We start from the raw sequence: 25,402 nt of genomic DNA, 5'->3' as shown, positions 1-25,402 counted from the left end.
GTGCAGCGTTCCAACAACTTGGTATGTCATTGTTCCTCACAACTTTACCGATGGAGCGTGTTTCACGCTTCGCACAAGGCAGTCAGAATCCATCCTTTCATTGCGTTCACAACTGACGAGCCGTGGTCTGTCGCTCAGGATGGAAAATAGGCTTTCGTATGAAAATATCCACAGTTCTCCACTGCTCTTTCCTCCAGTTTACGTGCAGTCTGGCCCATACCAGCCTCTTTTTCCTTACTGCAGCAGTTACAAATGGCCTCTTCTTGGCAATTCTAGCTTTCATTCCAATTGCACAGAGAACAACTGATGAGCTTATGCTTTTGCCAGTTCAATTGACATAGCATCCTTGTTTTTTCCGGCTTTGTGGACGAAATTTTCTGTCCTTCCACTGGCGAAGAAACGCGTGGATGCCCGCTTCGTGGTAAATTTTCCATATTTCCTTTGTCCATCAGCATCTGCAGATTTCGGCTTACAGCTGACCTCGGACTGTTCAATCTCTTCGCAATTTCAGTGTTGCTTAGGCCTTCGTTGTGTAAAACTTTGATGCATTTTTCCTTTCTAGCCAAGTTAGCGGAAGCTAAACCTCAGTTAACACAGAGCACTTTCTGCGGTAATAATCGGCAATATAAAAACAAATTATTGCTAGGCATCGTCGCAAGGCAACAATAAAGAAATGCATATGTATTAAAAGAGGTGCCTTGCCCATTAAAAGGGATTGGGAATGGCAGGGGCTACCTTTTCACCACATAACGTGGATTTTGCTCACAACTGCCCTATCAGTGTGACTTTCCCTTGTCTAGAACGGAGGATTTCATACAGATCACAACATACATGAGTCGTCGGCGCATCAGAAAGGATTAGGGCCTGGCGCAAGGATCGTCTATCTGACTGCATAAAAAATACCGACCACGATCAAACAAAAACTGCTCATTGGATTTACAGTCAATTTTATCATCTTAAGAGGAGCATTTTCAGTAGGGGGCCTTGCAATGCTAGCATTTCCTTGATATCTCTATAAATGGGGGTTAACGCTTTGCATTGAAAGTCGGATTAAAAGCACCACAATATATTATAAATCGAAAATACATTTGTACAAACGAAGTATAATTATTGAGTATACATATCGTGTTACCTATGGACGTTATTACAAGACACAAGACTGGTGGGGGGGGGGGGCTAGGGGGATATGGCCTAAATTCAGCAGTCACCCACAATACCAGCGTTCTAAATTGACAAGGAAAGGTGGGAGCTGACCATTCAGAAAAGAATTTACTCGCACGTTATTAAAGCGGCCTCCCTCCCGTAAACTGATAAAATTCATAAAACTCATTCTGCTACACCTTGATTTACGAATATGATTAACAAGTAACGCTGCCCATGCTGCTTCTGGTTCAGTTTAGATATCGTGTGCAGAACTACTCGTCACGTGTTCACACGTGAGCGACAAAGAAGGGAAAACCTAACACACAAAGGTCATTATGAAATGTTCACTACTATCACGGAGTGTTGGAGAAGGAAAGGCATTCGCTGAAGGCGAAGTAGTTACGAGGCTGGTTGAATTATACCGAACGTGGTGACTGAGGGTCCCACGTATGTTTTGCATACTGCAACCGACCAGGATCTGACGCCAAGTCCAAAAACAAAATAGCAAAATGAGGACGAAATAAAAGCAATGAGGTGCAAATCCTCCCGAAATTAAAGATTATCTAACACGTTAATATATATTCCCGATTCAATCCACTTCTGAACCTAGCAAAGATCGCGCATTCTTACCAGCTTGCAACCGTCTTCTTCTGGATCCCGCGAACGACCCCCCGAGGCTGCTAACCGCCTAGAAGCCGTTGCTCCAGCGGAGCCGGGACTTCTGAGGGTGGGAATTGGCGCATTTTTCGCCGGCCAATCAGGGGGTACGGATCTGTCGCCGAACTAGCTGCCGTTCAAACAGACATTCCTGACTTGGCGGAATGACTCGTGATTTGATAGAATTTAGTCAGGGAGGCCTCTTTACAGAGCCAAACGTGCAGGAGAAACTGAGTTTTAGGTTGGTACTGCTGCTTAGAAGAATAAGAAGAAGGACTACTTTGGCTTCTCCAAGACGTTCAAACTACCGGCCCATGCTTCCATGGTAAAAGATCAGCGCGGGAAAAGGAAAGCCAGCATGGCTAGCTCATGGAGCCTGCTGAAAATGGAAATAAAAGTACTTTGCTCAAATCCTCTCTCCAGTTTCATACTGAAAAAAAAAAATCAGCAGAATAGCAGGCATGCTATTGCCGTATTAGTAATGATAATAATATGACTATAATATCGTAAATCGTAAATAAGTGAAAGAAGTGCAAGGTAGATACACATCTTCCAGTATTTCCGCATGAAGATTTTAATTAACAAAAGAACAGTATTGCAATCACGGGCATGCAGTGCTTCAGTACAACAGTGTAGTGACATTTTATCTTCTCTGCTGGAACTACACGGTAATCATTTTTGAATATGTTAGGTTTTTTCACTGATACTTACCATTTCTTGAAAAGTAACCATTATTTTTTCGTATTTCCATCTACTTGTACCACAGGTTATTGTCTCCATAACTTGATTTAATGACACGTCTTTTCAGACAGAGACTTACTCGTAGTGTTCAATACTAACATTGTTAGGTCAGGAAAGGGTAGACAAAACTATCTGCAGAGGGAGTTAACGAAATTCGTGCGTGTCTTTGTTCAAGGTTGACAGAATTGTCACTCTTACATTTATTAAAATATTCTGGGGCATTGTGCTGCGAGCAGTTGCCTAACTCGTCTTCCGTGCCAGCGCTTTACAGCCCTGATCTGGGTACTTCGGGATGCTGCTTCTGTGCCTATATAGCCGGAACATTGTACCAGTCAAGGCAGTCAGTAGTTTTTACACCTGATGACGATGGGCGATACACCTGGCAAAAGCTCGAGTATTTTATAGGAAATGACGCGATCTCTACACTGAGAAGATTATGTTTGGAAAAAATTACATTTTTCTGCTTGTCTTAATTCAGAAGGGAATGCATTATATTCTATAAATGAATTAAGTCGTTATCTCACGTAACCCAAAGCGTTTATCTTGCGATTCATAACAGCTTCTTAGAAAATTTACGTTTTTATGTGATTAACGACACCTCGCAAGATAATAACACAATCGAAAACGACTTTCACAAGGTTTCACCACAGAAAACTACACTGCAGAACCAAAGAAACTGGTACACCGGCCTAATATCAAAATGTTCAAATGTGTGTGAAATCTTATGGTACTTAACTGCTAAGGTCATCAGTCCCTAAGCTTACACACTACTTAATCTAAACTATCCTAAGGGCAAACACACACACCCATGGCCGAGGGAGGACACGAACCTCCGCCGGGACCAGCCGCACAGTCCACGACTGCAGCGGCTGAGACCGCTCGGCTAATCCCGTGCGGCTGCCTAATATCGTGCAGAGCTACTGCGAGTACGCGGATGTGCCGCAACACGACGTCGTATGGACTCGGCTAATGTCTGAAGTAGTGCTGGAGGGAACTGACACCACGGATCCTGCAGGGCTGTTCATAAATCCCACGGGGTGGAGATCTCTTCTGAACAGCACGTTCCAAGGCACCCCACATATGCTCAATAATGTTCATATCTGGGGAGTTTGGTGGTAAGCGGAAGTGTTTAAACTCAGAAGAGTGTTCCTGGAGCCACTCTGTAGCAATTCTGGACGTATGGGGTGTCACACTCTCGTGTTGGAATTGCCAAGTCCGTCAGAATGCACAATGGACATGAATGGATACAGGTAATGAGACGGGATGTATACGTACTTGTCACCTGTCAGAGTCATATCTAGACGTATCACGGGTCCCATATCACTCTAACTTCACTGGCCCACACCATTACAGAGGCTCCACCAGCTTCAACAGTCCTCTGCTGCCATGCAGGGTCCGCCGGCCGACGTAGCCGAGCGGTTCTAGGCGCTTCAGTCCGGACCCGCGCTGCTGCTCCTCTCGCAGGTTTGAATCCTGCCACGGGCATAGATGTGTGTGATATCCTTAGGTTAGTTAGGTTTAAGTAGTTGTAAGTCTAGGGGACTGATGACCTCAGATGTTAAGTCCCATAGTGCTTAAAGCCATTTTTTAGCCATGCAGGGTCCGTGGATTCATGAGGTCGTCCCCATACTCGTACAATTTCATCCGCTGGATACAATTTGATACGAGACTCGTCCGCCCAGACAACATGTTTCCAGTCATCAACAGTACAATGTCGGTGTTGACGTGCCCAGGCGAGGCGTCAATCCTTACGTCGTGCAGTCATCAAGGATACATGGGTGTGCCTTTGCCTCCGAAAGTCCGTATCGATTATGTTTAGTTGAATGGTTCGCACGCTGCTGCTTGTCGATGGCCCAGCACTGAAATCTGCATCAGTTTGCGGAAGGGGCGGCCGAAGTGGCCATGCGGTTAAAGGCGCTGCAGTCTGGAACCGCAAGACCGCTACGGTCGCAGGTTCGAATCCTGCCTCGGGCATGGATGTTTGTGATGTCCTTAGGTTAGTTAGGTTTAACTAGTTCTAAGTTCTAGGGGACTAATAACCTCAGCAGTTGAGTCCCATAGTGCTCAGAGCCATTTGAACCATTTGCGGAAGGGTTGCACTTCTGTAACGTTGAACGATTCTCTTCAGTCGTCGTTGGTCCCGTTCTTGCAGGATCTGTTTCCGGCAGCAGCGACGTCGAAGATCTGATGTTTTACCGGATTCCTGATATTCACGATACACTCGAGAAATGGTCGCTTCTCGGAGATGCTGTGTCCCATCGCTCGTGCGTCGACTGTAACACCGCGTTCAAACTGACTTAAATCTTGATAACCTGCCACTGTAGCAGCAGTAACCGGTGTAACCACTGCGCCAGGCAGTTGTTGTCTTATATAGGTGTTGCCGACCGCAGGGCCATATTCTGCCTGTTCACTTATCGCTGTATTTGAATGGCGTGCCTAAGCCAGCTTCTTTGGGGCTTCAATGTAGTTGTTCTTCATGTTTTGAATAGAACAATATAGTAGTTATGGTGGAGGCACATTTCTCACTATGCTGATGCGTTCCAAGCACGAACTAGGACTAGTTTAGTTTTTGCCGTATTACTAATAATTCACATAAAGAAGAATTATATTTTCAAGAATTAATTATACTTACAACACAAGCACATGTAATTTTGTAAGTAGTCTGTTTAGGTTTTTATGTTGGTAACGCTATGTAGCGCTCTATATGAAAATCACTGACTGTGCTGTGTGCAGTCTGTGGCTGGTTTGCATTGTTGGAATTTGCTATTGTAGTGTTGGGAAGTTGGCTGTTAACAGCGCGTAGCGTTGCGCAGTTGGAGGTGAGCCGCCAGCAGTGGTGGATGTGGGGAGAGAGATGGCGGAGTTTTGAGAGAGGATGATCTGGACGTGTGTCCATCAGAGACAGTAAATTTGTAAGACTGGATGTCATGAAGTGATATATATATTATGACTTTTGAACACTATTAAGGTAAATACATTGTTTGTTCTTTATCAAAATCTTTCATTTGCTAACTATGCCTATCGGTGGTTAGTCCCTTCAGTAGTTAGAATCTTTTATTTAGCTGGCAGTATTGGCGCTCGCTGTATTGCAGTAGTTCGAGTAACGAAGATTTTTGTGAGGTAAGTGATTTGTAAGGTATACGTTATTGTTAGTCAGGACCATTCTTTTGTAGGGATTTTTGAAATTCAGATTGCGTTGCGCTAAAAGTATTGTGCGACAGTTTAAGCACAGTCATTTATAGTTTTTCTAAGGGGACGTTTCAATTTCAACAAGGTCATTGCCAGTATCAAAATAATTTCCCTTTTCTCCTGAAATAACCTGCATAGCTCTATGCCACTCTCCAGGTGTGTGTGTGTGTGTGTGTGTGTGTGTGTGTGTGTGTGTGTGTGTGTGTGGGAGGGTGGATGGGTGGGTGTAGGTGGGTGGGTGTGTGGGTGTGTTTGCGAGCGTATTTGTGAGTACATGTAAGTATCGTGTTATAAGCTGCCTATAACACTAACGTGTGATACTATTGATGGATACGACAGGAGGTGACTTAACCTTTGATCACATTTTTGTGGCACAGATATGTTGAACATGTGTTCCTCCGATTCGCCGCTTTATAACGTTGTGTAAATTCCACTGTATTTCTTCGAGGCAACTGTTTGACACCTGCAGGTGCTTTCTGCCGCTTACTGTCAGCAATCAGCAGCTGACGGTGGGCAAACAGCAGAGGCAGCGGTAAGTTGCTTCGTGAAATTACACTGAAACTAACACAAAATGATACGGCGGCGAACACGAGAGCCGTATATTCAGCATACCCGCCGTAAAAACCTGTTGCGTGGCACACTGTGTATCTTGTATTCAGATGAACGACTACCTGATTTTTCTTACATTTCTTTTCCAGGTTCCGAGACGTCACCATGCAGACTAGTAGACTGCCCCAACTTCAGGGCCATACACTACTATGAGGAGCTGGGTTGCGAACGCAGTGACGATTCCGACGACTGCTGTCCAACGCGCTTCGACTGCAGTGAGTAACACGTAACGAACTGGGATCTCACAACTGTGGTGCTGTCTCCATAGCAACAAAAGAGCTAAAGGAAGGCTGCAGTTTAACGGAGAGGTCGGGGTCTCTGTCATCATAAACTGAACACTAACCGGGTGGGAGCATGATGAGAATGAGAATTGGGCTTAGGATCGCAGTATAGTTCATCCCAACTTTCCGCTATAGCCATTCGAAGAAATGCACAAAACTGAAATATGGGTGGCCAGGGAAGAATCTGAAACACGTTGCTGTTACACATAAGTCCAGGAACTTAAAAACAACGAGTCAATCACTGGACAGTCACTGAGATGGTAGACACGCTAGGTGGTTATAACCAAAATGCAGCTACTCATAGGGGTCCAGTGTGATATACAATTATCGTATGGCAGCGAAACATAGTAGATATGTTAATGCGGAAACGACTTACACTGGAAAACAAATTAGTTCCAGTTGTGGCCACCAGAAGAGAATCTGGCGTTGTACACCGTTTGTCTGAGGGTATGACATCCACTCTGTCATTTGGTAAGCTATAACGTGAGCGAGCAGGATGATTATCGAAGAAAGAGACCGTGTGCTGCTATTGAAACTATTTTATGTGAACGGCAGCTATTGCAGTGTTGCATGGAGAGAGTATCGCCGACTTAAAGGGCTGAGGAGTGACCCCATGGCATTAAATTGTTTAAAGAAGATGTTAATGAAATTCGGAAGGAAGAGTGAGCTTGGTGTGGTACCTAGAAGAGGAAGGTGTCCTGTTCTACTGGAAGTTATTGACGAGATTGATGTCCTGTAACTAATGATGCTGTGCGTGCCAAAGTTAGCGCTAGTGGTCGTGCAGTGCCACGAAAATTATCAAAAATGGTTCAAATGGCTCTGAGCACTATGGGACTTAACTTCTGAGGTCATCAGTCCCCTAGAACTTAGAACTACTTAAACTTAACTAACCTAAGGACATCACACACATCCATGCCCGAGGCAGGATTCGAACCTGCGACCGTAGCGGTCGCGCGGTTCCATACTGTAGCGCCTAGAACCGCTCGGTCACACCGGCCAGTCGAAAATTATCCATCCCATGATGAACAATACGGAAGTTTTGCAGTCTATTTCACGCTGGTACCACTGCAAGATTCACATGGTGCAGCAACTGCAACCCTGTGATTCGCAGCAACATTCTGAATTTGCTTTTTGTTTTCCGACACGGATCGAAAAAAATGTTCAAATGTGTGTGAAATCTTATGGGACTTAACTGCTAAGGCCATCAGTCCCTAAGCTTACACACTACTTAATCTAAATTATCCTAAGGACACACACACACACACACACACACACACACACACACACACACACACACACACACACACACACACATGCCCGAGGGAGGACTCGAACCTCCGCCGGTGCCAGCCGCACAGTTCATGACTGCAGCGCCCCAGACCGCTGTGCTAATCCCGCGCGGCCTCACGGATCCAAGATGATGACATATGACGGGGCAGTTCTCTATGGAGGCACATTTTACACTACGGGGTGCAGTGAATACGCGGAACTGCCGAATTTGTGTAACTGTTAAACTGTGTGTTGTGCACGAAGAGCCGTTGCAGTCCCCATATGTTACTGTGTGCTGTGGATTCACAAGTACCTTTATTCTCGGTCAGTTCTTCTTTGGAGAGAATACACCCAGAAGCCCTGTCAGCTATACTATGGCGTCTGCACGTTATCGAGACCTCCTTGTGCAGCACGTGATTCCTGCTTTGTAAGAGCACAATTGTGTGGGTACAACTTTTTTCATGCAATTTGGGGCAACACTTCATGTCACTCGCCCAGTGAAATATCTCCTTAATACAACCTTCCACGGACGTGTTATCTCAAGAGGTTTTCCAGATGGAAGGCCTGCAAAATTACTTGATCAAAGTTTATGTGATACGATATTCAAGTGCCGGTGTTCGTAAGAAGAACATGCACGCAAGTCCGAAGGAACAGGCACAGCGGCGACTACAGTCGTTATGAAACACATGAATTATATTCGCAGTTGCGAAGTTTCGAATACTCACAACGTCAGCAGTATAAGGGAATGACAACAGTGAAAGTCTGGACCGTACTGGGACTCGAAGCTGAATTTCCCACTTTACGCGAGATGTCGCCTTAACTGCTCTCGCTATCCGTGCGCGACTCACGGACAGATCCAGACTTCCATATGTCGTCGTTCCTGCATCACAGCCTGTAGTCGTACACACATTATGTAATTCTCGTTCAGGGATGGATATTTTAATTGAAAGTCGCTGTCTGCTATCTGCGGATAAATACCATATTGCAGTGCCTTTGTTGCTAACAAGAACGGCACAACGTTCCTTAGGAAAGTCACGCAATTTTCCGTTTTAGGCGAACGGTCGCTTTGTCACATATTCACAATGTAATGACTCGTACATTGTCGTGCTTAAGGCTGATAGAAGCCAGCAAGGACACTCCAAGATGCGAAATCAGAGACACAATGTAAAGATCGTGAAAAGTGGTAGCGTTTAGGTCACTGGAGATCAACAGTAACTCTAGAGCCCTGCGAACTGAAGACGCTCTGGACAGCTGTCCCAGAGGAGAAGTTTCACTTCACAGAATTAACTGATAGCTCCATTCACTGTATATACTTTTATAAGCCATCATACTAGAAGACACATCGTAGCAGACGCAACAAGCTTCATACTTGCCCCTGAGAAACGTGACTTCAGTGGATTTATACTCGTCATAAGCGGTCCCGATCCACGAAAGGCCTCTACGTGGGGCCAAGTGACGTAAAACACTGTTGTTGCGGCCTTAAGAGGAAGGACACTGATGTTTAGACTTCAGCTGAACACTGTTGCTACCAAACATGGACTACGTTAAGGTGCAGTCCAGACAAAGTCTTACCTACGCAGTAAAGGAAGGGGAGGATTCTGAATGTGATTGGCCAGATGCTCCCTGAAGGTGCACAGTAAATTGGCTAACGGCTGTGAGACGCTGGTGGAAAAACAGTGCGACGCCACAATTCTTTAAAAACCCATGTTTTTGTATTCAAACGGAGTTCTCAGTCAGATCAGTGGGAGCCCCAACTCCGTGTCGCTCGGTCCCAGCCTCGGTTAGCTCCAACAAGTCTCTCGCTTGGAGTACTGCTCTCAAAGTTTGTTCTCAAAATGCTGCTAATATTCGCTGGTTCTGTTAGCGCTCACCCTAGTGGCTCAAACACTGACTCCTGTTGTGCAACCAGTTGCGCCCTTTGCTTTTTCTAAAGTTTGGAATTAGCCTTCAGCGAAGTAGTTAGCTGGGTTGCAAATAAAGTGTTAATCAGACCGTCGAGTATCTTTGAGAGGCCTGCTGCGAGCATCCTACCGTGTTTTAAAAAACCGCTCCTCTCATAGACGCCTTGTAATAGTGTTTGCCACTGGTCCACACACTCAACCTGCCTTCACTGGAAGTTTATCTTTCGGCATTTGCACCTAACTACTTGGAAATTGCAGACTGACCTTTAAACCCCTGCTTTAGCTCTATACTGTGTTAGGACACGACAGCCTTAACCGCTTTGGCTATCCGAGCAGGACTCATGGCCCGACCCGAGCTTCCATATGTTGTTGTTCCTGTGTCACAACCTGCACTTATACACATATTGTGTAATTCAATCAGCCCGTCTTCCCTGGAAGTTCTTGTTTCTGAATTTTCTCCTAACCTCCAGAAAGCTGCAGACTGACGTATAACCCTCTGTCGTGTTTTAGGAGAATACATATGCAAACATTTTCTTGTGCCAGGTCTGGCGTATCCTTAATGTTGTTTGAAATAGCTAGGTACGTAGCACAGACTGAGCCCGACATCAAGACTGGACTGGCGGCTTTCGACTGTTATGTGGAGCAGCACTTGCATTCCAGTGAGACCAGTCGGGGCGAGAAGACCAGAAGAAACAAGCAGAGTTCCAAAGGTCGACACCAGGAGAGGGAAGACGCGTCCAGGCCAGTACTGGCTACATGACTTCACAACAACATGGTGGTCACGGAAACGGCCGGGCGACAACGAGATGGAGCGGCAGTCGCGGTCCTAAGAGGAAGGCAGCGCGGCGCCTCGGGCGTCGTGCTTCTGGGTCCTGCTCATCCCACCTTAACGCAGCTTATCGCTTTCAGCGGCGGTGCTATCTCGACTCGAACCGCCTCACCTCTCCTCAATACAGCTCATCAGTAATCAAAGTAAGTCGTGGCCTCACCCAACAACGCAGTTGCCGATAATGGAGCAGCCGCAACTTATCAAAAAAATGGTTCAAATGGCTCTGAGCACTATGGGACTCAACTGCTGTGGTCATTAGTCCCCTAGAACTTAGAACTACTTACACCTAACTAACCTAAGGACATCACACACATCCATGCCCGAGGCAGGATTCGAACCTGCGACCGTAGCACGCAACTTATCCCCCAGGCTTTAGATAGTAAGAAATTCGCATTAAATGAGTTCATAAATAATGTGGACATAGCTATTAAACTAGTGCATGAAGCAGACTATCCAAAAAAATTCGTGAAAACCAGTATTCAGGATCCTACAGGAAAAAAAAAATTCTCCTGCATGACTTATCTTCCACATGGGAAAAAGTAAGAAATATCTTGTTGAAAACCTATACTTGTGAAATCCCTGGGCTAGCAGGACAGAGCAGATGAGGTTATATTTGTGGAAGGGGGCCAAAATAAGTTACTGTCACTTGCACTCAACATATAAACTTTATTTCTTAAAACACACAGTCACACAAGCAAGAATCAAAAACTCTCAAGGTTTTAACGAAAGACTTCCTTTGATTTAATTTAGATCGGCTGAAGGCCACATCGAAAATCCAAGGCACAAGGCCTAAGCAAGGAATTGAAGTACAGGAGTTCTTCTGGAGGTTTCACTTCTTTAGAAAAAAAAATTTATCTTCAACATAAATAGGCTCAAAGCCTTAGCTTAAATTTTTCCCATAGAACTCGGATGAAGGCCTCACATTAATCAAGCACAGTGTTACGGCTTAAGGCCGAGAAAAAGATTTCCAATGTTTAATCTAAGTAGGATGAAAACTCGGCTGAAGGTCGCATATCAACAAGTCAATTTAACGGCTTAAGGCCTAGGAAGAAGAGCTTTAAATTTGAAAAGGCTGAAGGTCTTATCTTAAAATATTTCGTGTAAAACTCGGGTGATGGCCTTACACTAAATAATAACAGTATTATGACTTAAGGGCAAGACAGGGATTTTTAATTTTTAGTTTAAGAGACGTTAAAGCTCGACTGAAGGCTACACGCCATGCAGAAAGCAATTTTACGGCTTAAGGCCTAAAGGGAAGAGCTTCTAAATTTCAATTAAAAGACGCTAAAGGCTTTATCCTAAAATGCTTCACATAACTGTCGGCTGAAGACCAAATACGAAGCCCAAACAATCTCACGGCTTAAAGCCCAGACAAAGAAATTTCCAATTTTTTGATTTAAGCTGGAAAACTCTGCTGAAGGCCACATACAAACTAGCAAATATTTCTTACGGCTTAGCCGGCCTCTGTGGCCGAGCGGTTCTAGGCGCTTCAGTCCGGAACGGCGCTGCTGCTACGGTCGCAGGTTCGAATCCTGCCTCAGGCATAGATGTGTGTGATGTCGTTAGAATAAATAGGTTTAAGTAGTTCTAAGTTCTAGGGGACTGATGACCTCAGATGTTAAGTCCCATAGTGCTCAGAGCTATTTGAACCATTTCTTATGGCTTAAGGCCTAGACAAAAGTTTGCAAGTTTTGATTTGAAAAGGCTGAAAACTAGACTGAAGACTACATACCAACTTGAAACCAATTTACAGCTTAAGGCCTAGGCACAAGGAAATTTCAATTTTCATTTTCAAAGGTTGAAACCCGGCTGAAGGCCACATACCAAACAAGAAACAGTTTTTTTATGGCTTAAGGCCTAAGAAGAAAAACCTTGCAATTTTAACAAACTCGGCTGTAGGCCACACAGAGTACCTAAGACTAATAAGGAAATCACTATGTAAAACACAAGGAGCGACACTCAGAAGGTTCCAAGGATCGGCTTGGGAAGGTAACACTAACGCACGTTTAGGTGAGAAAGGCAGCAAGTCCGACAAGCTCTTAATCAGAAGGCAACACAAACCGAAAGCCAGCCGACGAACCAACCAACAACATCAGTTCTGCTTCACCCGACCAGCAAAACGACAACAAGGTGTCAATAGCACAACGTTCCGGATACTGGTGCCCAATCCAGCCAAGTCAGAATAAACGCCCAAAACTACCAACAACACCTCAGCTGTCGAACTACATCCCGTGCTGGACAGCATCAACACGACGAGGAAAATACACTGCCAAAAACTGTCAACGACCAGGGCAGGTCACCAGAACGTCAAGGGCCACAAGGCAGAAGATACCGCCTGTACACTTCATTAATGAAGGAATGAATTACATTAAGTTAAACACCACACAGGAAACGGCTGCAATTCTAGCCGACCTCAGTGCACACATGTTGTTGCTTTAGGGAATCTCCCAGAAAGCAAAAACCAGGATCAAACGAAGGTATGTGATAGCAGTTGAGGCTTGATAGTAGGTTAAGTGAGCACTCAACTTTAGTGTCCAGTATCGGTGGGCGACGAACTTCGTAACCCTCGCAAGAAGCACCTCACAACTCCAACCTTGTGTGCACGCCGCCAGCGGCTACTGCCTGACTATGCGCCACAGAGACTTCCTTGCTGCTCTGCCCCAACCGACCGACTGCCTCACACATGGAAACGGTCAAAAGGCCAAAGCCACGTCGGCCGATGAGACGACCGACTGTACGACCAACCAACGGTCATTCCCGCTCCAGTCTCCTTCCATCGTACAGTGCATGTGTGTCCCCCAGCGGTCGGCAAGTACTGTCTGTCAGTACCTCAGTGGCGCTTTGTCCCCGACGCTGCTCCGTGCCCGACTGCACTCCTGGTCCCTCTCCAACTGACTTCCAGACACAGACGACCCGGAAATACTATTGGTCGCTCCAGAGATGGTACGACAGTGCACTTATCGAGAAACGCTGCTGCTGCCACTCATGAGCAAGTAAGGCAGAAGTTAGTGACGCCAGTAAATTGAATAAGAAAAGGAAGCGGCACAACTGTAAAAGAAGATGACAAACAATAAATTGTATGAATACGAGCCACGTATGGCTCAGCTTGTAAAATGTTTTTTATTAGCCAATCAGAGGAAGAATTGATTGTAGATTCGACCAGTAAGGTAGACTCACTTCCACATCAATTTCGTGAGGCTGTCCATGTTGCAATGCCGGATTCAGTACTAGCGGGATCTTTGTCATTAGTTGGAAAATTAATTAGATCAGTTTTCATTCAGGGGATCTATGATGAGCGCATACAGACAGCTGTGCGTACAAGGGGCAAAAACATCACCCTAACTGAGGCTGTTGGGGTAGATTTGGTGGAAGAGTCGGCAATTACGTCCACCAAAGAAAAGGAATTTGGTGAAAAAAATCATCATGGCAGAACCAGAAAGGTTACCTTTAAGTGTTTCTCACATAGACGTGCAGGGAACACGTCTAAGGATCGCGGAAGTAATGTTTACCTGTGGCAGGTCAGGGCATTTAACGCGACACCGCAGATTTGAGAAAAGAATTCGTAAAGTGGAATCGTCTCAAGTGTGTCGAGAGTCATAGGTACCAAATACAGTGAGATGCTAAAGTTGCGGTTAACTGGACACAGAGGTCCTTCACAGAAAGCGAAGCCAGCTGAATGTTTCGCCTTTCGTAGGTCAGGGCATATGGCTAAAGGGTGTACAGACAACGCCGATAATTCTGTGAAAAATAATAAGCAGGCAAACGAAGAAAAACAGTAAGATTATAGTCGCCACGTCGTGAAATGCGAGAGATACTCGACTGTGAAAGTAACAATGAGTTTGTAGAACTGAATTTCCCACAGAGTTGAGAAAGTCCGTTAAAATTGCTACTAGATAATGGAGCACTAATTAGCTTGTTCATGTGAAATATCTGCGAGGGCGGGTCCGGGAATAGATCTGAAGAAAGTACAAAGATTGAAGGTATTACAAGTCCGGTCATGTACTATGTGATCAAAAGTATCCGGACACCTGGCTGAAAATGAGTTACAAGTTCGTGGCGCCCTCTATCGGTAATGCTGGAATTCAATATGGTGTCGGCCCACCCTTAGGCTTGATGACACAGGCATACGTTCAATCAGGTGCTGGAAGGTTTGGTGGGGATTGGTAGACCATTCTTCACGGAGTGCTGCACTTAGGAGAGGTATCGATGTCGGTCGGTGAGGCCTGGAACGAAGTCGGCGTTCCAAAACATCCCAGAGGTGTTCTATATGATTCAGGTCACCACTCTGTGCACGCCAGCCCATTACAGGACTGTTATTGTCGTGTAGCCACTCCGCCACAGGTCGCGCATTATGAACAGGTGCTCGGTCGTGTTGAAAGATGCAATCGCCAACCCCGAATTGCTCTTGAACAGCGGAAAGCAAGAAGGTGCTTCAAACATCAATGTAGGCCTGTGCTGTGATAGTGGCATATAAAACAACAAGGGGTGCAAGCCCCCTCCATGAAAAACACGAGCACACCGTAACACCACCGCCTCCGAATTTCACTGTTGGCGCTGCTGCTGGCAGATGACGTTCACCGGGCATTCGCCATACCCACACCCTGCCATCGGATCGCACATTGTGTACCGTGATTCGTCACTCCTCAAAACGTTTTCACTCTTCAATCGTCCAATGTTCACGCTCCTTACACAAAGCGAGGCTCTGTTTGGCATTTACCGGCGTGATGTGTGGCATATGAGCAGCCGCTCGACCATGAAAACCAAGTTTTCTCACCTTCCGCCTAGCCGTCATAGTACTTGTAGTGGATCCTGATGCTGTTTGGAATTCTTGTATGATGGTCTGTATAGGTGTCTGCCTATTACACTTTACGACCCTCTTTAACTGTCAGCGGTCTCTGTCAGTCAACATGAGTCGCATAGTGCTCAGAGCCATCTGTCAGTCAACAGACGAGGTCGGCCTGTACCCTTTTGTGCTGTACGTGTCCTTTCACGTTTCCACTTCAATGCCCCATCGGAAACAGTGGACCAAGGGATGTTTAGGAGTGTGGAAATCACGCTTACAGAAGTATGACGCAAGTGACACCCAGTCACCTGACCACGTTCGAAGTCCGTGAGTTCCGCGGAGCGCCCCATTCTGCTCTCTCACGATGTCTAATGACTACTGAGGTCACTGATATGGAGTACCTGGCAGTAGGTGGCAGCACAATGCTCCTAATACGAAAAACGTATGTTTTTGGGGTTGTCCTGATACTTTTGATCACATAGTGTACATACGTATGGGGCGACTGTTTTAGATCTTGGAATAGATCTATAATTATGAGTGAAACATAAGTGTCAAATAGTAGGAGGGGAAGCATGGTGTAGTAATTGAAACGCCAATGGAACCCTGCGAATCTGGGGTAGAGCCATTAAATTGTGCACGGACATGGAAGTGTAAGTACACGTGGGTGGGGCTTAGATAACAACAAACAGATTTGGAAACTGCAGAATGTGAATGCAGTATAGTTCACAGTTCTCAGAGTATCTCAGAGGATCCAGGGAACCAGAGTACGCCGAAGAACTGGTGAAGTAAATAAAGTACATGTAGACAGACGTGTTACTGACAGGCAACGGACGCTACGGAACCGAACGTAGGGCAGGTGACTAGAGGAGAGGATTTTGAGCATAAAGATACTAGCCTAAGAACTGGCATTGTTGAATGAAAAGAGTTGCAGAGGCGCCGGTGACAGTACGACAAAGCTCTTGTTCAATTAGCGTGTTAAATACACGAAAGGATGGGTTTCTATTGAGACGCCTTTCATTAAGATGGAAAAAGTTCCGCCATTTAACCCAAGTCCGAAGCAGACTAGGTGCAAATTAGACAAGATCCCGAGTGAGAAAAAATCGGGAATCAGTTTATTAAATGAAACCTTGCAGCTAGATCATTTACATGCCACAGAAAACAATCCATAAAAGAGGTGTGTTGTGCATATATTGATATTCTTCATATGATATTGATATTCTTCATTTGGCAGGGGATAAGTTAACACATACAGACAGAATTCGACACAATTCGGCATCAAATAAAACTGATTTCCGAAGCATAGCGGCGAGTAATTTTCTCTCGCTCTTACAGAATACCAGAAGCGCAGAAGGAAGAGTTATAACAGCGGAGAAAACACATGCTGGAAAACGATGTAACAGTACCTTCAACAAGTCCATGGAATTTTCCTTAGTCGTGATACCAGATAAGGTGGCCGTATCTGGTGGAAACAATTGGAGTTTCGATCTCCGACTGAGAAGAAGAATTACATTGACAAAGAAAATTATTTACATTTTTGAGAATGGGAGTATGTAGACTAGTGCTCCAGTGCCGGAATAACGCTTGCAATTCTTAATTTGTGACCTCTACATATTAATCAGGTACGTCAGTTTCATTCGAATATTTTTCTGAAAAAATTGTGCAGTGGTCACTTTATCACTTATTTGTGAATGCTTGTGACAGACTAAAGATGAGGAACGGTGAATCCCATGCACAATGATGGTACGACCAAGGATGAGTTGTCTGAACCAAGAACCTCCACAAGTTTTTCAGGACTATCAGGATAGGTACTTCCAGTCCGATTTGGGTAGGCCTCTAGGAAGTTGCATCGACGTCCAGAATTGGTGGTTTACGTAGGAGAGACATAGAATTCCGAATCAGAGTGATTGAACACGTAAGTTACTTGTACGTGCAACAAAATACGTATCCCTAACGAAATATTTGTTTGGTCTTTAAATATATTGGGCATTAAACTTTGTTTCTGATATATGGATTGATTTGCGTGTGATTCTCGTGAGTGTGAAGCAGGTCGCGTTATCATTAGGTAATTGCTGTAGTCTTACATGGCACATATATTGCTCACAAAATGCTGTACGTAGCTCTTGAACTGTTTCATTCTCTTCATATCAGCTAAATACAAAATAGCTAAGTAGATGCTACAGGTGGCGTCGTTTTTATGCATCATCTCGTACACTACGAAGTTATCTTCACTCATTCATTTTAACTTCAAGAATGCCGACTTCATGTCTATGGTATGGTCAACAATTAGAATTAAACCGTCTCAGTACCGATTCGTTGCTCATGCCACTGCGTTGCTAGTCAGTAGCAGCGTCCGGATAGTGCGAAACACTCGTAGAATTTTGTGTATGCTGTAGTGACTTGGCAAGACAGCCAAGCCACTCGGAGGTAGCCGAAAGGCACGCGTTTAAGCTCACGCAGACTGACGTGAGGTCTGGAACAGGACAATGTCTTGAGAATTGCAAATAAAGTACGAAGATCTTGGAATACTTAACTTTAATCCATAACTGGTGTACATCGCTCTTGACGGTACATTAATAACAATCTCAATATAAACTGGTAATGGCGCCTTGCTAGGTCGTAGCAAATGACGTAGCTGAAGGCTATGCTAACTATCGTCTCGGCATATGAGAGCGTATTTGTCAGTGATCCATCTCTGGCAAAGTCTGCTGTACAACTGGGGCGAGTGCTAGGACGTCTCTCTAGACCTGCCGTGTGGCGGCGCTCGGTCTGCAATCACTGACAGTGGCGACACGCGGATCCGACGTGTACTAATGGACCGCGGCCGATTTAAAGGCTACCACCTAGCAAGTGTGGTGTCTGGCGGTGACACCACATATGCACCTTTCAGTTGCAGTTTTTCCTACAACATGTATTAACTCTTAGATGGAATAACATTCCCAGGGACGACCAGAGATCTTTCAGTTGCAGTTTTTGCTACAACATGTATTAACTCTTAGATGGGATAACATTCCCAGGGAGGATCAGAGATCATCTCAAGATTGCCACATCGCGTTACAGGTACGCATGTGAACATTGCTGTTATTTAAGGTAGTCTACGCCTTAAACCAGGGCCGGCCAAACGCTGCACAGTGTGCAGACGTGCGGAAGTGCTGCACAAGTGCGCACGTGTGCCACAGCGAGCGACAGCGACATCTGTTATTACGCATGTGTCCCAAATGAACGGCGGCGGCTCCACTTCCCTGTTTATGTGGTACAAGCAAGAGCGCAACATACCCAGTCTCGTTTACCCTTGGTAACCGCAACCATAACAGAGAAGTACTGAGAAATGGCAGGTACTGTGAAAAAGCAAAGGACGGGAGATCTATGTTTTCAGTCGTTTAAAAATGACTGGGAACTGCAATTATTTTTTGTAGCCGTTGGTGAAAACTCACAATGTTTGCTGTGCCGCCGAATAATAGGCGGCCAGTGTAAGTTTTCAATTGAAAGACACTACAATACATATCACAAAGACGAGTGTAGTGTACTCAACAGTGAAGAACGGCAAGCAAAATTAAATGTCCTTAAGAAAATGGATGAGACACATCAACTCGATTATCATTTCTCATGACCAGTGATAAACGTGTTTGGATTTATTCCTTTCATAATTAAAAATTATTGTTTACTAACTGTGCATTATTGCCTCATTCTTCGCCATGTTACATTATCATCAGAAAAGTTGGTCATTAAACCAATTGTTCCAATTTATACTTACATTTAGGGGTTTTTCTTGTGTGTGAAGGGCTACGCTCAGCTGAAGTCGATAAAGAATAACATTCATCTAATTTTCGGTTATTATGCAGATTTCAGACGTAACTGATGGAAGGTATAGGAATAATGGTATTGAAATAACAGGTGATCATCGAGAGGTCTGCGGTTATCATTCTGTTCAGAGGTCAGTGAGACAGAAATTATGTGGGTGTAACTGAGGGCACCGAGAATTAGTTATACGAAACCTTGCATTAGTTCAATGTTATCTGAAATCATGAATAAGTGCTCTCTTTCTTAAATACTAGATCAAAAACATTACGTGTGTTTACGTGCTGCCTTAATAAAAACCCACGGTTGTTAACTGTATTACTTGTCTTACTGGTTTACACTGTTAACATAAAAGTAGACGTCTCAATGAGTAGACTGTGACAGTATTTTAAATGTTTAATACGCGAAATACCTTCCCATGGTTGGCTCGCAAGCTGTGGAAAGAACACTAGAATGCGCCGGTACAGAGGATTCCAGCAAGTGGATAAAGCGACGGCTGTGCGTAGAAACATGCACTACATGAGCGCTCACGGCTGCGGCGTGCACGGTGTGACCCGGAAGTTGCACATGTGCAGGAGCACCGCACGCGTGCAGAATTTCTGGCCGGCCCTGCCTTAAACCGTTCGCTTTTCAAGTAAATTTTAGTACTGATTGCTTGGAATTGATTACTACAGTGATTCCTCTCCGCCTTGCCTTATTTATACACTGCTTTACATACATATCTCTAGGCCTCACCTAAAAGAAATCCGTTTAGAATACAGTTACTGACGTGTTTAATGTTTTATCATTTCATTAAAAGTTGCACGTTCTAGTTCTATAGAAACACAAATTTTTTTCTGCAGATGGTGGTCCCCTTCAATTATTCCTGACAGAGCAGAGTCACTTTAGTCATTCCGTGAATAGCGCCATGCTTGTGTAAGGAAGTCCACCTCCTTAGTAGAGTAGTCAGCTCGTCTAACTTCCATGCAGCTGGCACAGGTTCGATCCCAGGCCAGGTTGGAAATTATCTTCGCTTGGGGACTGGGTGTTGTTTTGTCCTTATCATCATTTCATCGTCATTGACAAACATGTCACCCTGTGTGGAGTGAACTGAAAAGACTTGCAACTCGGCCGCCGAACTACCCCAGATCGTGCAAGGAATAAGTCTCAGCATCGGAGACATGCAGTAAAATCACTATTCTCGTAACCCCTTCGGGAAAGGAAAGTAAAATTTCGTGAATTTGAGACTTGTACATTAGTCCTCGACCTTCGGCACAGGTAACACACAGTGCTTCATCCATAACGCACGCATCGGAACGTTGCTAGAGTGCTTGATGTATGACATTATTTTCGTCTCTTGCTTCGCTTTCAATATATAAGATAGCTGACAGATATATATATGTTAATGCATAAGACAAATAAAATAAAATTCATTGTTATCGCTACACGGTTATTCCAACATTGCAGTAATATTCTGTGTTTTTCCCCTATTGATAGTACAGTTAATTTTATCCATTGGCTCACTTATCACCACATGGCTGCTGAATTCTACTCACCATTACAAAAACATTCCTTCGACATTTACTTCGATGGCAGTCATTCTGTCATTAGAAATCTTCGCTATCTAGGCTCTTTTTAGCATAATTATTAGTCACTTTATAAATTCATATTCCATATCTCATCTAATGCTTATCACATTTTGTCATTGGACTTAAAATCACATCACAGAAAAATAATTCTGCAACTCAGATTAAATACTTGACACAGATTCATCAGGTACATGATGGTTAAGTAAAATCTTTACATTATAGGCTAACACTTGGATTAGATCTCAGTTACAGAATGCAGATAGGCTTACAACATCACCTTTTTGCCTAAACTATCTTAATACTGACAATTAGTCCTTTAGTGCATTATATTGTAAGGATATAGCATTTGGCTGGCTGTACATGTTACATGTGATAATCTTACATACATTCATTCACGTATTATACAAAATACCTTCATAATTTGTAGAGGATCGTTAAATTTTCATCCCCTCTTAACTCATAGAAGCCCTTAGTCAATGCCTTAACTAAGGTCGCAGAGGTCATACAATGCAAACATTCTCTTGTAACACATCAAGTGCATGTTTCCACTGAAATGGGAGACTAGTCGTTTATGCCATGGTTTGTGTTGCAACACCAATAATATTTGCATGTGGATTATAAATACATTCTGATGTACTTGCAGCTAACGCACTTCCTCTACAAAAACTACAACCAAAACTAAATGGGTCTTGGCAATTTGTGTACCCATTCCTTATTATTATCTTTCCTTTCTCAGACGTTATGTCTGGTTAAAAATGGAAAGTGACGCGGACCTTGATCAAGCGTGACTTCCTTTTAACTGTACGGTATATGTTACATTGCATTTAGGAACTTTTGGGTAATTGAACATGTACCAATAAATACAGATTTCTGTAGTTGTATTTATACGTTTGGATGTAGCTGTATTGCGTTGATGTACTGGTGGATATTGTGTGGTATGACTCCTGTAGTTGATAATATAATTGGTATAATGTCAACTTTATCCTGATGCCCCATGTCCTTGACTTCCTCAGTCAGTTGGATGTATTTTTCAATTTTTTCTCCTGTTTTCTTCTGTATATTTGCTGTATTGGGTATGGATATTTCGATTAGTTGTGTGAATTTCTTCTTTTTATTGGTGAGTATGATGTCAGGTTTGTTATGTGGTGTTGTTTTATCTGTTATAATGGTTCTGTTCAAGTATAATTTGTATTCATCATTCTCCAGTACATTTTGTGGTGCATACTTGTATCTGGGAACGTGTTGCTTTATTAGTTTATGTTGTATGGCAAGTTGTTGATGTATAATTTTTGCTACATTGTCATGTCTTCTGGTGTATTCTGTATTTGCTAGTATTCTAAGTCCGCTTGCGATGTGATCTACTGTTTCTATTTGTAGTTTGCGAAGTCTGCATTTATCTGTTGTGGTATTGGGATCTTTAATAATATGCTTGCTGTAATATCTGGTGTTTATTGTTTGATCCTGTATTGCAATCATTAATCCTTCCGTCTCACTGTATATATTGCCTTTTCTTATCCATGTGTTGGATGCGTCTTGATCGATGTGTGGCTGTGTTAGATGCGGGTGCTTGCCATGTAGTGTTTTCTTTTTCCAATTTACTTTCTTCGTATCTGTTGATGTTATGTGATCTAAAGGGTTGTAGAAGTGGTTATGAAATTGCAATGGTGTAGCCGATGTATTTATATGAGCGATTGTGCTTTGTGTATTTTGCTAGTATCTGCTCGTTCTATAAAGAATTTTCTTAAATTGTCTACCTGTCCATAATGTAGGTTTTTTATGTCGATAAATCCCCTTCCTCCTTCCTTTCTGCTTAATGTGAATCTTTCTGTTGCTGAATGTACGTGATGAATTCTATATTTGTGGCATTGTGATCGTGTAAGTGTATTGAGTGCTTCTAGTTCTGTGTTACTCCATTTCACTACTCCAAAATGAATAGGTCAGTATTGGTACAGCATAAGTGTTTATAGCTTTTGTCTTGTTTCTTGCTGTCAATTCTGTTTTCAGTATTTTTGTTAGTCTTTGTCTATATTTTTCTTTTAGTTCTTCTTTAATATTTGTATTATCTATTCCTATTTTCTGTCTGTATCCAAGATATTTATAGGCATCTGTTTTCTCCATCGCTTCTATGCAGTCGCTGTGGTTATCCAATATGTAATCTTCTTGTTTAGTGTGTTTTCCCTTGGCTATGCTGTTTTTCTTACATTTGTCTGTTCCAGAAGCCATATTTATATCATTGCTGAATACTTCTGTTATCTTTAGTAATTGGTTGAGTTGTTGATTTGTTGCTGCCAGTAGTTTTAGATCATACATGTATAGCAAATGTGTTTATTTTGTGTTGGTATGTTCCAGTAATATTGTATCCATAATTTGTATTATTTAGCATATTGAATAGTGGATCCAGAGCAAGGCAGAATCAGAAAGGACTTAATGAGTCTCCTTGGTATATTCCACACTTAATCTGTATTGGCTGTGATGTGATATTCTTTGAATTTGTTTGGATATTAAGTGTGGTTTTCCAATTTTACATTACTATGTTTAGGAACTGTATGGTTCAAATGGCTCTGAGCACTATGGGACTCAACATCTTAGGTCATAAGTCCCCGAGAACTTAGAACTACTTAAACCTAACTAACCTAAGGACATCACACACACCCATGCCCGAGGCAGGATTCGAACCTGCGACCGTAGCAGTCCCGCGGTTCCGGACTGCAGTGCCAGAACCGCTAGACCACTGCGGCCGGCTTAGGAACTGTATCAATTTAGGATCTACTTTGTATATTTCCAATATTTGTAGTAACCATGAGTGGGGTACACTATCAAAAGCTTTTTGGTAATCAATGTATGCGTAGTGTAGCGACCTGTGTTTAGTTTTAGCTTGATATGTCACCTCTGCATCTATTATCAGTTGCTCTTTACATCCTCGTGCTCCTTTGCAACAGCCTTTTTGTTCTTCATTTATAATTTTGTTCTGTGTTACGTGTGTCATTAATTTCTGTGTAATGACTGAAGTTAATATTTTGTGTATTGTTGGTAGGCATGTTATGGGGCGGTATTTAGCTGGGTTTGCTGTGTCTGCTTAATCTTTAGGTTTCAGACAAGTTATTCCATGTGTAAGTGTATCAGGGAATGTGTATGGGTGTGCAATGTAACAGTTAGATAATTTAGTTAGATGTGAATGTGTTGAGGTGAACTTCTTTAGCCAGAAATTTGCTATTTTATCTTTTCCAGGGGCTTTCAAATTGTGAGTAGAATTAATTGCTCAGGTGACTTCATGCTGCAAAATTATCACTTCAGGCATTTGTGGTATCATCTTGTATGTTTCTGTTTCTGCTTGTATCCACCGTGCGTGCCTGTTATGTTGTTCTGGGTTTGACCATATGTTGCACCAGAAGTGTTCCATGTCTGTTATGTTTGGTGGATTGTGTATTTTGATGTGTGTGTTACTATTGTCTGGTAAAATTTCTTCTGGTTAGTGTTGAATGTTTGGTTTTGTTTCCTTCTATTTTTACTTTTTTGTATCTTCAAAGTTGTTTGGCCAATGCTTGTAATTTCTGCTTCTTTTCATCTAATTTCTCTATTGCTTCTTGTTGTGAGATTTTACCTAAACTTTTTCGTTTTTTTTTTTGTCTGATATTTCATTTCTTATAAATTGTGTTAGCTGTCCGATGTCTTTTCTCAGTTTTTCTATTCTGATTTGTAGCCTGTGTTGCCATGTTGGTTTTGTGGGTTTCTTCTGTGTGTTGATTGGTTCTGATCTCTGCCTAGTGTGTATATTTAGTGTAGTGAGTGCTCCTATATAAACCAGTAGTTGTAACTCTTCCATAGTTGTATTTTCATTTATTTTGTTGTGTATGATTTTGTTGATAGTTGTTAGTGTTGTTTCGACTTGTGGGTTATTTGGTGGTCTATGCAAGAGTGGTCTAATGTCTGTATTTGTGTCTTTGTATTCTATATATGTCAGCTGAAATTTTTTTTCTATATCTAACTTGTGTGTAACTTCGTGTTCTATTTGTGCTTGTTCTGCTGGCTGTCTTAAGATTTCGTTTTCTTCTGATTGTTTAATTGATGCGTGTTGTTCTTTGTTTGTTTGGTCTGGGATGTTTGAGTCCATTACCGTATTTTCTTCTTCTTCTGATTGCACATTATTTTGTTCCTGTATTTGCTGTACTTGTTTGATGTTTTCTAATTGTCACTGGGGTATCGTGTTATTTTTGATTATTACACGGATCTGATCAGCTAGTCGTTGTTCTGTTAAAAATTTTAATTCTGGGTATCTGGTAATAAATGTTGTGTATACTTGTGATCTGTATCCAGTTGTGTTGCTTCCTAAGTTTGTTGCTTGGTAATAACAGAACATCAGGTGTCAGTTAACTTCATCTGACCATCTCATCCTCTGTCTTTGTTTTCCTTCTAGAGTGGTTGCAGGAAGCATATCCTGCAAAACACCTCTATTTGGATTTAAATCATTTTCCGTGTGGCTAGCAGTGTCGTTACCATTGTGGACGGGCATAGGGTTCAAGCGTCGTCCCCGACCATGACAACGCTTGTCCGAGGCTTCATTAGTTCTGTCCTGAACCAGCTAATCACACTAAAAGGGGGGTTAGCCCTATTAGTGGTTTGTTCTTTTCGTCGCCTTT

At 43.2% G+C, this 25,402-nt stretch overlaps 1 protein-coding gene across 1 annotated transcript in view; it reads left to right on the top strand.

The window, feature by feature from the left end:
* The window catches only part of LOC126234360 (uncharacterized), a 121,424-nt gene that overhangs the window by 28,773 nt on the left and 67,249 nt on the right, over nucleotides 1-25,402 (top strand). The window contains exon 2 of the mRNA XM_049943048.1: nucleotides 6,429-6,554. Within this exon, the coding sequence (XP_049799005.1) occupies nucleotides 6,429-6,554 (126 nt within the window). The remainder of the gene's footprint in view (nucleotides 1-6,428; nucleotides 6,555-25,402) is intronic.

Source organism: Schistocerca nitens, chromosome 2, assembly GCF_023898315.1.
Source record: "Schistocerca nitens isolate TAMUIC-IGC-003100 chromosome 2, iqSchNite1.1, whole genome shotgun sequence".
NCBI classification, from domain to species: Eukaryota; Metazoa; Arthropoda; class Insecta; order Orthoptera; family Acrididae; genus Schistocerca; species Schistocerca nitens.
The sequence above is the reverse complement of the archived record's forward strand: the minus strand, read 5'-3'. Positions and strand labels throughout refer to the sequence as shown.